This window comes from Erinaceus europaeus, chromosome 10, assembly GCF_950295315.1.
Source record: "Erinaceus europaeus chromosome 10, mEriEur2.1, whole genome shotgun sequence".
NCBI lineage: Eukaryota > Metazoa > Chordata > Mammalia > Eulipotyphla > Erinaceidae > Erinaceus > Erinaceus europaeus.
Genome location: NC_080171.1, coordinates 101367341 through 101379426, shown reverse-complemented (window position 1 = coordinate 101379426; position 12086 = coordinate 101367341). Strand labels below are relative to the sequence as shown.

General features: G+C 48.1%; 1 protein-coding gene across 6 annotated transcripts in view; it reads right to left on the bottom strand.

Annotated features, from left to right (window-relative positions):
• Positions 1-5563: 5563 nt before the first annotated feature.
• The window catches only part of LRRC8A (leucine rich repeat containing 8 VRAC subunit A), a 43078-nt gene continuing 36555 nt past the window's right edge, over positions 5564-12086 (bottom strand). For 4 of the 6 annotated variants that reach the window (XM_060200336.1, XM_060200335.1, XM_007527050.3 and 1 more), the window contains one exon: positions 5564-7413. In XM_060200336.1, coding sequence (XP_060056319.1) covers positions 7138-7413 — 276 coding nt within the window. In that variant the 3' untranslated portion in view covers positions 5564-7137. The remainder of the gene's footprint in view (positions 7414-12086) is intronic. The other 2 variants (XR_009552118.1, XR_009552119.1) reach the window with 2 other exon arrangements.

Genomic DNA, 12086 nt, shown 5'->3' with positions numbered 1-12086 from the left:
GTAAGTAGGCCAGCAGGACACCTGAATCTTGGTGCCACCACTAACCATGACCCATCAGTGTTTGCCCTTCTCAGAACTCAGGGCAAGTTAAGAAGCCCCAGGACCACCAGCATCATATCTGAATGGGGTGAAATGCAAGGTGGATCTGGAAAGCGGTGCTTCCTGTTCACAACCCCAGACCCAAGATGCCTTTACAGCCCTGATCTTGCTGGTACAAGTAGGCTGAAGAGCACACCCGCACCAACCCTGCCAGCCAGCCTGCTTAGCAGCTGACCATTTTGGCTGCAGTTTCTGAAAATGGGCCACTGGCCTTCCCTGAAATGACGCTTTCTGAATGGCCAAGGGACAGAGTGTTTTGAGAGTGAGCACAGGACACTGCTCAGACCTCAGGAGCCTTGGCTCCAACTCAAATCTTTTTTTCTGGGCCACCTCACTGAGAGTTGTAGGGCTGGGAAAGGGCTGAGCCCAGAAGGGCCCCAGAGGCTGGAAGGAGAAGAGGTTCCAGGGGCTTAGTCTGGACTGATGGGGAAGGGGGTATGGTGAAAACAGAAGCATTGGTGCTAGGAAGCAAAGACACAACTTGACTCTCCTAGCCACCTTCTGCTGTGGTTGCCCAGCAAATACAGAGATACCCACTGTGTGCTGGGAGCACAGAGATGGGCCTGTCATGTCGGGTTAGCAACTCCAGTGGGAACCTCCACCAAAAGCTTGTCCTGGAGGCTCACGGAGTCCACAGGCAAGTCTGGCTTCCCCCATCTGTTACTTGGAGATACCAGAGGTATCTCCCATAAGATGAAAGCATTGCTGCTGATGAAAAGTTTGGTCCAGTAGCCTCAGAGGTGGGGCAGTTTAGTGGATAAAGCATGAGATTCTAAGTATGAAGTTCCGAGTTCAATTCCTGGCAGCAAAAATGCAGGAATAATGCTCTAGTTTTCTTTCTCATTACCTTTCCCTAAAAATTGATCGATTAGTGATAGAGAGAGGAAATAACTGGGGCTGGATGGCACACCTAGTTGAACGCAGATGTTACAATGTACAAGGACCTGGGTTCGAGCCCCTGGTCCTTACATTCAGGGGAAAAGCTTTGTGAGTGGTAAAGCAGGTCTAAAGGTGTCTCTCTGTCTCTGTTCCTATCTCCTCCCCCTTACCTCTCAGTTCCTGATTGTCTCTATCCAATAAATAAAGATAATAAAAAAATTTGAAAAAAAGAGGAAAGAACTAGAGCACCACTCTGGCATATGTATTGCCAGGGATAGAACTTGAGACCTCATAACTGTGAATCCATTGCCACTGTGCCACTGTGTGTATGTGGAGGGGGGTAGGGGAAGGGAGAGGGAGGAATAGCTCACTTGAGTAGTGTGCTGCTTTGCATTGTGTACAATCAAAGTTTGAGCCTGGCACCCACTACACTGAAGGAAGCTTTGATCTTTGGTGCTGTGATCTCTTTCCTTCTCTCTGTCCCTCTGCCTCTAAAAAAAAAAAAAAAAAAAAAAGAAGTAGAGCTGGTTCATTCAGTAGAGTGCATGTGTGAGGAAATGGGTTCGAGTCCCTGGCTCTCATCTACAGGTGGGGAGTTTCATGAGCAGTGGAGCAGTGCTGCAGGTACCCTCATTCCTACTATCTCTCTGCTTCACCATCTATCAAAAGGAAAACATTCAAGGGGGGAGGGCATCTAGAGCATGGAGCTGCTGTGCAGGCATCAAGCCCCAGTGTGATAACCTGTTGGCAAAAATAAATATTGGAGCGGGTGATGGTAAGAACTCAGGTTCAAGCCTCTGCTGCCTATCTGCAGGAGGGAAGCTTCATGAGTTAGTGAACCAGTGTTGCATCTCTCTCCTTCTTTCTCCCTATTTCTCTGTTCCTATTAAAAAAAAAAAAAAAGGCCTCGGGATTTATGCAGGCAAGCACCTGAGTGAGCTCTATCAATAGCTTTGACAGCAAAATAAAAATATTTTTAAAAGAGTTGGCCCCAGAGTCTAGCACTTAGCCTTCTCAAGTCTGTGACCAAATATTAGCAGAAGCCATTCTGGGTGGAATGTGAATCTTTTTTTCTTTTATTAAATTTTCTATTTATTGAAGAGGAGAAAAAGAACCAGAGCATTACTCTGGCAAAGATGCCAGGGCCCAAACACAGGACCTCAAGCTTGAAAGTTCAACACCTTATCTATTGGTTTTTTATTATTTATTTAATTTTTATTTAATTTTTTCCTTTATTGGGGGATTAATGTTTTACACTTGACAGTAAATACAATAATTTGTACAGGCATAACATTTCTCTGTTTTGTGAAGATTTTTAAAAAATATATTTATATTTATTTGATAGACAGAATTTAGAAGGGGGAGACAGAGGGAGACAGAGAAAGGTGGTCCAAGAGGTGGCTCAGTTGATAAAGCACGGAGTCTCAAACACGAGGTTCTGAGTTCAATCCCTGGCAGCACATGTACCAGAATGATGTTTGGTTCTCTCCTCCTATCTTTCTCATGAATAAATAAATAAAATCTTTAAAAGAGAGACAGAGAAAGAGACAGAGAAAGAGGAAAGAAACCTGCAGCCCTGCTTCATCACTTGTGAAGCTTTACCCCTACAGGTGGGGACCAGGGGCTTGAACCTGGGCCCTTTGCGTGCTGTAATGTGTGCACTTAACCAGGTGTGCCACTGCCTGGAATGTGAAGGCTTTTTTCCCTGAACTTTCTCAAGTTTTCAAACGTCTGTGGTAATCATAAAATAGAAGATAAAATAAAGATAAAAGTCCCCCTCCCTCCACTGTCACTTTAAGTGGAAGAGAGGGCCCTGTGGAAGGGGTTATGGAAGGTCTGGCCTGCCACTACTTTTTTCATTCTGCCTAAGCTTGGAGAAGTAGGTGGGTTGTATTTCCCCCTGCCCCCCCCCCCGAAAAAAATAAAAAGCTACCTTGATCTGGATAGAATACTTCTGCTTTAGGATAGGTGGCCCCTGGGATGGGCTAGTGGGAGTTGGTGGGCTAGGAACTAGGTAGGAGAAGGGCCACCCCCAGTTTGGGTCATAGCTTCCCAGTTAGGGGCTAAAGAGGGAGGGAATCTTTACTCAGGCCTGAAGTTGGGGGCGTGGGGGCCTGAATCCCATGGAGGGAAGGACAGATTTTAGCTTTTTAAATAAAAAAAAAAATGAACTCCCTTTTGTTGCCCTTGTTTTATTGTTGTAGTTATTATTGTTGTTGTTCTTGATGTCGTCGTTGTTGGATAGACAGAGAGAAATGGAGAGAGGAGGGGAAGACAGACAGGGGGAGAGAAAGATAGACACCTGCAGACCTGCCTCACCGCCTGTGAAGCGACTCCCCTGCAGGTGGGGAGCCGGGGTCTCGAACCGGGATCCTTATGCTGGTCCTTGTGCCTTGCGCCACCTGCACTTAACCCGATGCTCTACCACCTGACTCCCACTTTTTAAATTTTATTGCTGCCGCCAGTAAGGTTATGGGGGGGGGTCTAGTGTCTGCATGACATCCACTGATTCTAGTGGCTATTTTTTCCTTACCTATTTGTTTATTTTAGCCAGGACAGTTCTGATTATGGAAGTGCTAGGGACTGAACCTTGAACATCAGAGCCTCAGACATGGGAGTTTTTTTTACATAACTATTATGCTATCTCCCTTCCTTCCTTCCTTTTTTTTTTATTTATTTGATTGGACAGAGATAAATTGAGAGGGGAGAGACAGAGGAGAGACAGCCACTTGCAGCACTGCTCGACCATTCCTGAAGCTTCCCCTGCAGGTGTAGTCCAGTAGAGGGGCTTGGACCAGGGTCCTTATACATGGTAATATGTGCACTCTACCAGGTACACCACCACCAAACCCTGACAGAATCTATCTTATTCCATTAGTGTCCACACAGTGGCTGCCACCTCCTCCTCCTCTTCTTTCTCTTCCTCCTCCTTCTTTCCTTTTTAAGACTATTATTATTTTTTTTATCAGAGCATTACTCAGTTCTGGTTTATGGTAGTGCTGGGGATTGAACCTGGGGCTTTGGAGCATCAGGCATCAGTCTCTTTGCATACCCATTACCACTGCTCCTGGAAGCCATTTTTTTTTCCACTTTATTGGAAAGAACAGAGAAATTTAGAAAGGAGAGCGAGAGAGATAGATACCTGCAGACCTGCTTTACCACTTACGAAGCTCCTCCTGCTGGTGGCGGGCCAGAGGCTTGAACTGGGATCCTTGCGCCAGTCCTTCCACTTTGTATTCTGCCCCCCAGGAATTTACACCGATGCACTTCTACTGCTCCTGGTGGACTGATTTCTCCTTTTGGTTTTAATTTCAGGCACAGAGAGATGGGGGAGGAAGATGCCAAGAATGAGATACAACAGCATCACTCCAGCAGTCCAGGAGGTGGCACAGTGGACAGCGTTCGACTCTCAAGCTTGGGGTCCTAGGTTGGATCCCTGGAAGGGCATGTACCAGAGCGGTCTTATTTCTCTCCTATTTTTCACTAATACATAATATCTTTTAAAAAAGAGGGGAGTGTGGTTAAGTGCACATAGTACAAAGTGCAAGGACTTGTGCAAGGATCCCGGTTTGAGCCCCTGGTTCTCTACCTGCAGGAGGGTCGCTTCACAAGTGGTGAAGCAGGTCTGCAGATGTGTCTTTCTCTCCCCTTCCTCTCTCAATTTCTCTCTTCCCTTTCCAATAAAATAGAAAAAAAAAAAAAAGGCTTCCAGGAGCAGTGGCTTCTTAGTGCAGGCACTGAGCCCCAGCGATAACCATGAAGGCAAAAGAAAAGAAAAAAAAAAAATTGTCCACACCACTCCAGGCTCTCCCATATGGTGCCAGGGACTGGAATTCAGATACTCGTTCATGGCAAAGCAAGTGCTCTGCAGGTGAGCTATCTCCTAGTCGCAGCTAAGGCCTTTCTTCAACAAAAAGCCCTTGCCACAGGGTCTCTGCATAGCCCCATGCAGGTGTCACTGGCCCAGGAAGAAGACAGATCAGATTGTTTATTGGGTACTCGGAGCCAGGTCCTCTGCTGAAAACTCCAAGTTAGCCTCAAAGCACATCTGCCAGGCATCCAACATCATCCTGACTTTACAGATAAGGAGGGGTGAGGTCTCACCCCTCTCCCATCTGGCTCTCCCATGAAGACCGTCAGTCTCACCTCTGCAAAGCTCCGAGAGGTGACTGTTCGCATTACCAGGGACCTGTAAGACTAGAGAGTGCAAGGGCCATGTGCAAACAGGAAGATGGTGGACACATGAGGGAAGGGACTCACCTACTTTTCAGACTGAGCTGGGACAAGATCCCACAGACAAGTGGCTCCCATTTCCAGTGCCCTTACCCACCTAGGGGGCTTGGAGGGTCCAAACCACAGGCCAGTGGCAGAGATATAGTGGCTAGGCTCATGCCTGGTACATAGCAGGTATTCCTTCCTGCTCAAGATCATTGCCAGGAGGTCAGGGAACTATTGGTTTCAGAGTAGGAGTCAATCATCCTGCAGGTGCCGATGATCCTTCCACAAAAGAGTCCCCAGGTACAGCAGGCCTCAGAGGGCTGAGGGAAGATTTCCCCCATGACGCAGATACCTCTAGAGGCTATAATTTCTGTTACATCATTTATTTGATATTTGAATCGAGTCTATGAGTTCAGACCCACATGTAACGGATTGCTTCATGGTTGTCAGAGGCTAGTGTGCATTATTTCTGAGGACTACATCTGATGGCATGACAGAAAACACAGATGGACAGACAAGTGGGCACAATCATTGAGACAAGAGACGCTAAAACGTGCCTTAGTGTCCAAGTGATTGATCTAAGGTGGGGACCTTTCTAAGTTGGAGACCCCAGTGGTTGATCTAATGTGAGGTGTCTTCCCATCACCAGGTGCTAAGTGGACTGTGTGTGCCAGGCACCTGGGACAGAAACTGGCTTGGAACCCAAACCTGGGGTCCTCCCACTAGTGGCCCCCCCACGTGTGACACCCCCACCCCCAAATGTCTGTTCTGAAGGGTTCAGTGGTGGGAGGGGCTGATGGAAGCAGCTGAGGCTAGTGGCAGCACTGGGCAAACCCGTGACACACGGGAAAGAAAGCAGAGTCCGAGGGAGGCGGCTCTCGGCTCCTTAACACTGCGACAAGGGACAAGAAGGATGGAGCACCGTTCGTTCAGGGATTGGCCAACACGAGTCTCCTCCCTTCTTGGCAGCTCCAGAACATTCCCTTTGGCTAACAGCCATTGAAATGAGCACTTGCCAAGACACATGGAGGAGAAGGAAAACAAGACACGCAGAAAACAAAACAAAACAAGGGGAAAAAAAACCCTCACCCTGGGACAGGGACAAACAAAACTCCTGGACCCAGTCACACAGACTGGGGAGACATCCTGCAGTCTGCACCCCAGGGCAGGGAAGCAATGCTGTGCCTACTCTCTCAGGGGGCACTAAGACCCCCAACTCACTGGCCTTTAGTGTCTTTTTTTTTCTAATTTTTTTTCTTTTTAATACCCAAACCATCAATTTTCAAAGCTTAAAAAAAGGTTTTGATTTTAATTAAAAAAAAAAAATCTAAAATGAATGCAGCTGGCCCCCAGGCCTGCCTTTCCACCTGGCAGCCTACTCTGCCACAGGCTGGCTGCCCTGCAGCTGGTTCACCCTGTACTGCTCTGCTCAAGTCTGGATGGACACTGAATGCCAGAGGCATCACTCAAAAGAAGGGACAAGGACTACAGCCAACCCCCTCTTTAGTGCCTTGCATCTCAGGTGAATTTTCTTGGGAATGTATAAGTTATCTGGAGGGAGGGGACAGAAATGGGGAAAAAATAATAAATACCAAGAGCTAAGTAGGTGTCCCTGGCCCTCAGGTGTCAGTGTGGCCTTGGGGGCAAAAATGACCTCCAGGGAGGAGGCCCTGATTGTCCAAATACTTCATTCACTCTGAGACTAACTCTGATCCAATCAGTAGGTCTCTGACTCCTCCCTCATAGGCATCTGCCTCAGGGGTTCATGAGTCTCAGAGGGAGAAAGGGGCCAGCCCCTTAGGTACTGTCCAGGAGCCCTGGCCCCTCACAGAGGGCCCCGGCTTCTCCTCCGGCTCCCGGGACTTGTGGGTTCCTGGGCCTAAAGGCTCTTCGGTGTTCTTGCCACTGGCCACGCCAAGCCATCCAGCTACCCGTCAGTGCTCAGGCCTGCTCCTTGTCTGCCCTCCAGAGCCGTTCCTTCACCTCGGGCGGCAATGTGTTGAACAGGTCTTCCTCTACCACCAGGCCACTGCGTTTGAGCAGCGGGCACTCGCCCAGCTCCACGGGCAGGCACTCCAGCCGGTTGCCCCGCAGCTCGATCTGGGTCAGGTTGGTCAGCTCCCCCACCCGCGAGGGTAGCGACTGCAGCACGTTGTTGCCCAGGTGCAGGGTCCGCAGCTTCCGGCACTGGAAGAGCTCTGGGGGAAGCGCCTCAATCTGGAGGGGAAGGAACAGAGGGTCGAAGTAAGCTTGGTGGGCTGGTGGGCACCTGTGGACCCCAGGAGACGCCCCTTTCCCAGGGACTAACATCTTCGATGGTCACTGCAATGTTCTGGATGCCAGGCCACCGGAAACAATCTGGCCAATGCCCTAGCTCATTTATACCTGCAATTCAGGTCTCAGCCCTGTAGTCACTTCCTCCAAGAAGCCTTCACTTATGTCTTAGGTACTCTATAGCACTGATCCCTCTTTGGTGAAACTACTGGGTCACCTGTCTGTCACCTGGGACTGTGGCTCTGAGTATGGGGCTGGATCTGCAGGTTCCCTGCTGTTTCCCAGTGCCTGACGCTCAGGCTCGCCAGGAGCCACACTGTTGGTCCTGCCTGCTTTTCGAACAGCTTCTAAAACCAGAGCAATGGGCTAGGGAGGTGGCAAACAATTTTCATGCCTGAGGCTCTGAGGTCCCAGGTTCAAACCTCAGCATCACTGTAAGTCAAAACTGAGCTGTGCTCTGGTTAAAAGCAAAAATGGGGCCAGGTGGTGGCGTACCTGGTTGAGTATACATGCTACAATGCACAAGGACCTGGGTTCAAACCCCTGGTCCTCACCTACAAGAGGAAAGCTTTGCGAGTGGTGAAGCAATGCTGTAGGCATCTCTCTGTCTCCCTCCCTATCATGCCCCTTTACTCTTCATTTCTGGCTATCTCTATGCAGTAAATATATCAAGATAATACCAAAAGAAAAACAAACAAACAAACAAAGCGACCTGATGAGAAAACTATTCCCTTCACTGTCTCTCAGATACAGGGAGATCTCATCAATAGACTGAGAATCCTAGCTCTGACATCTTCTTCACTGAGCCTCAGTTTCCCCATCTTTCAAATCATAGAGGCATGACAGTAGGCACACTGTGCATATCTGAGGGACACTCCTGACCATGTGATGGCTGGCAGTCAGCATGGAGTAGAGGTGACTCAAGGTCAGATAGTGGGCAGGGGCAGCAACAAAGAGTGTGGACTGTGAGTGGTAGAGCTGGGCTTCCAGGCACCCTCTCTCTGATGTGCCCCCTCCACAGGACACCCCAGAATCTTCCCTGCCCCATCCTGTAACTCTGCTTCAAACCCCACAGAATGGCTCACCGTTCACCACGGCCACCCTGTCCTCTCCAACTGAGGTATCACTCACTTGTTGATGGCCAGAAGTCAGTTTCCACTCACCCTACCCTACCCCATCTTACCCCATCCCACTCCACATCCTACTTCTTCCCCTCAAAGACTTCAATGACTTTTCTTTTTTTATTATTATTTTATTTATTTATTTTCCCTTTTGTTGCCCTTGTTGTCAATGACTCTTCTATCAGAACTAAAGTGGCCCTACAGTATCTACCTGTGGTTCTGGGACAAAACACCTATGGTGTGGTTAAGGAAGACAGCACAGAGGTTATGCAGAAAGAATCTCAACCTGCTTCACAGCAGTGAAGCAATTGCTGCGGATGTTTCTGTCCTTCTCTATCTCCCCTCCTCTTTCAAATTCTCTCTGCCCTATCAAATAAAGGAAACAAACTAACCAAACAACAACAACAAATAGAAAAAAATGGCTTCTAGGAGCAATGAATTTGAAGGCACCACGCTACAACAATAACCCTGGTCGGGGGAAAAAAAGTCACAACTGAGAAAAATAAACAAATAATTTCATGCCAGAGGCTCCGAAGTCCTAGGCTTAATTCCTCACACCATCATAAGCCAGAGCTGAGCTGTGTTTTGGTATATTAAATATATATGGGGGGGGAATAGTGAAAGCCTTTTTTTTTTTTTGCCTCCAGGGTTATTGCTGGGGCTCGGTGCCTACATTATGAATCCACTGCTCCTGGAGGCCATTTTTTCCCATTTTGTTGCCCTTGTCGTCATTATTATTATCATTGCTGTTGTTATTGCATAGGACTGAGAGGAATCGAGAGAGGAGGGAAGACAGATGGGGAGAGAAAGACAGACACCTGCAGACCTGCTTCACCGCCTGTGAAGTGACCCCCCTGCAGGTGGGGAACCGGGATCCTTACACCAGTCCTTGCGCTTCGCATCATGTGCACTTAACCCGCTGCACTACCGCCACACCTCTGAGACAAAGACCCTTATGATGTACTGGGGGAGGTTGAGGAAGGGTTGTGTACAGGGCAAAGCAGGTGCAGTGTCAGGGGAGCTACCTCTTGACTTCATATTTTGTCATTTCAGAGTCCTCACACTGTAGCAAGAGGAAGAGATCTACACTACAACATCTGCTCAGCTGACAAAAATTCAATGAGTGGTTGCTACATGTCAGGGACTTAATGGAATAAGCCAAGTTAACTTGCCACTAGAGCGTCTTTCCTTGCCAGGGAGTGGCTATGAGACAAACAAAGGCAGGATGAAAACTGAAGTGGAGACAGGATGCTACCAGCAGGGTACACAGCCCAGGTCCTGTATTAGGAGGGAAAGTCCAAATTCCAGTGTGACTCACCACCCCTTCCCACTTTCAGTTCCTGTTGGACAGAACCTTCTACACTCTCCTTTCTTCCTTCCACCTGGCTTACTCCTCTTTGTCCATCAGGGCCAGGTGAAATGTCCCTTCTACCAGCAGGTTGGCTGCCCTGGAATAAGTCAGGTGGAGGACACTTGTCTGTGCTCCCAGGAGCCTCTTGCCTCACTGCAACTGTTGTCACACTGTACTAATTGCCTGTGACTTGTCTTCCCATGTGAGACAGCTGGGTGGGGGTTGGGGGCTGTCAGTGTGCCTTTTTTTTTTTTTCCCTTCAGGGTTATTGCTGGGCTCGTGCCTGCACCATGAACCCACCGCTCCTGGAGGCCATTTTTTTCCCTTTTTGTTGCCCTTGTTGTTGTAGCCTTGTGGTTATTATTATTGCCATCGTTGACGTTGTTCGTTGTTGGATAGGACAGAGAGAAATGGAGAGAGGAGGGGAAGACAGAGAGGGGGAGAGAAAGATAGACACCTGCAGACCTGCTTCACTGCCTGTGAAGCGACTCCCCTGCAGGTGGGGAGCTGGGGGCTCGAACCGGGATCCTTACGCCGGTCCCTGTGCTTTGCGCCACATGTGCTTAACCCACTGTGCCACCGCCCGACTCCCGCCTTTTTTTTTAATCACTTATGTCCCCAGTACCTTACTCTGGAATAGCAGTGATCAAAAAACATTTGTCAAATTAGTGGAGGAATAAAAGAATGAGTGGAAGAATGAATGTTTGCCTCATCAAAAATACTCATCAAAAAATATTCATTAGCTTGAGTATTTGTCAGATTAGTGAGGGAATGAAAGAATGAGTGGAAGAATGAATCTCATCAAAGTATTCCTTAGCTTGAGTTTAAATCTTGGAAAATAGGTTTGGAGAGATAGCATAATGCTTATGCAAAACAAATTTCATGCCTAAGGCACCAAAGGTCCCAACTTCAATCCCCACCACCACCACAAGCCAGGGCTGAACAGTGCTCTGGTAAAAATAAATGAATAGGGTGGAAGGTAGACAGCATAATGGTTATGCAAACAGACTCTCATATCTGAGCTGAGGCCCCAAAGTCCCAGGTTCAATCCCCCACACCATCATAAGCCAGAGCTGCAGTGCTCTGGGTTAAAAAAAAAAAAAAAAGTGGTCCGAGAGGCAGCACAGTGGCTAAGGCACTAGACTGTCAAGCATGAGGTCCCGAGTTCGATCCCCAGCAACACATGTACCACAGTGATGGCTGGTTATTTCTCTCCTCCTGTTTTTCTCATGAATAAATAAATAAATAAATAAAATTTTTAAAAAGAATAGAAATAAATATATAAATACATAAATCTTGGAAAACAGTAGTGAGCCAGGCCTCACCCATCACTCCCTGTCCATCTGAAGCCTAAGATCCCACAAGGAACCAGCCTCTGAGGGGCTCTGGTTTGGAAGGAGGAGCCTAGCTAGGAAGAGCTGAGGGAACATTTTTCCCTTTAAAGGTCTCTGGCATTCCAAGGGGGTGGGGACAGGATGTGATTAAGCCATGTGCTAAACAGGGTGTCCAAAGGGTCCCCTGCGCCCACTTCTTTACTGAGGGGTGACCTTAGTCAACAGGCATGACTCTAACAGAGGAGCTGGGGGGTGGGGCAGCAGGTGGAAGGTAGGGCTGGAGGCCCCTGGCAGGACCAGCAGACAGAACACCACCTGCATAACTCACTGGGCAAAGTAGGTCTGAACCAACTCTATCAAAGGAGAAATCTGACACCCAGCTCTGCTTGGGGGAGACTACTCATCCTCACATGTAAAGAATAGCTTAGCTTTGTCCTGTGTTTCCTAAACATGGTTTCTCCCCAGAAGTTCAATCTTCCTTATCAAGAGTCTGTCCCAAGTTTTGGGTCAGATGCTCCAAAGATCAGCAGCCTGAGGTTTGACTTTCATCCTGTACTCTCTCCTGTGTGCAGTTCTAATTTGGGGAAGGAAGTTCGGATCTGTTAGAATCTTTGCTAGGGTCAGCGGAAACAGCTCACTTGGATAGTGCACTGCTTTGTCATATGCAGGACCGACATTTGAAACCAACCCCCACTGCACTGAAGGAAGTTTGGTGCTGTGGTCTTTTACACTCCTTTATTTTTTAAGGTTTTTAAAAATATTTTTTTTATTTATTAATGAGAGGGATAGGAGGAGAGAGAGAAAGAACCA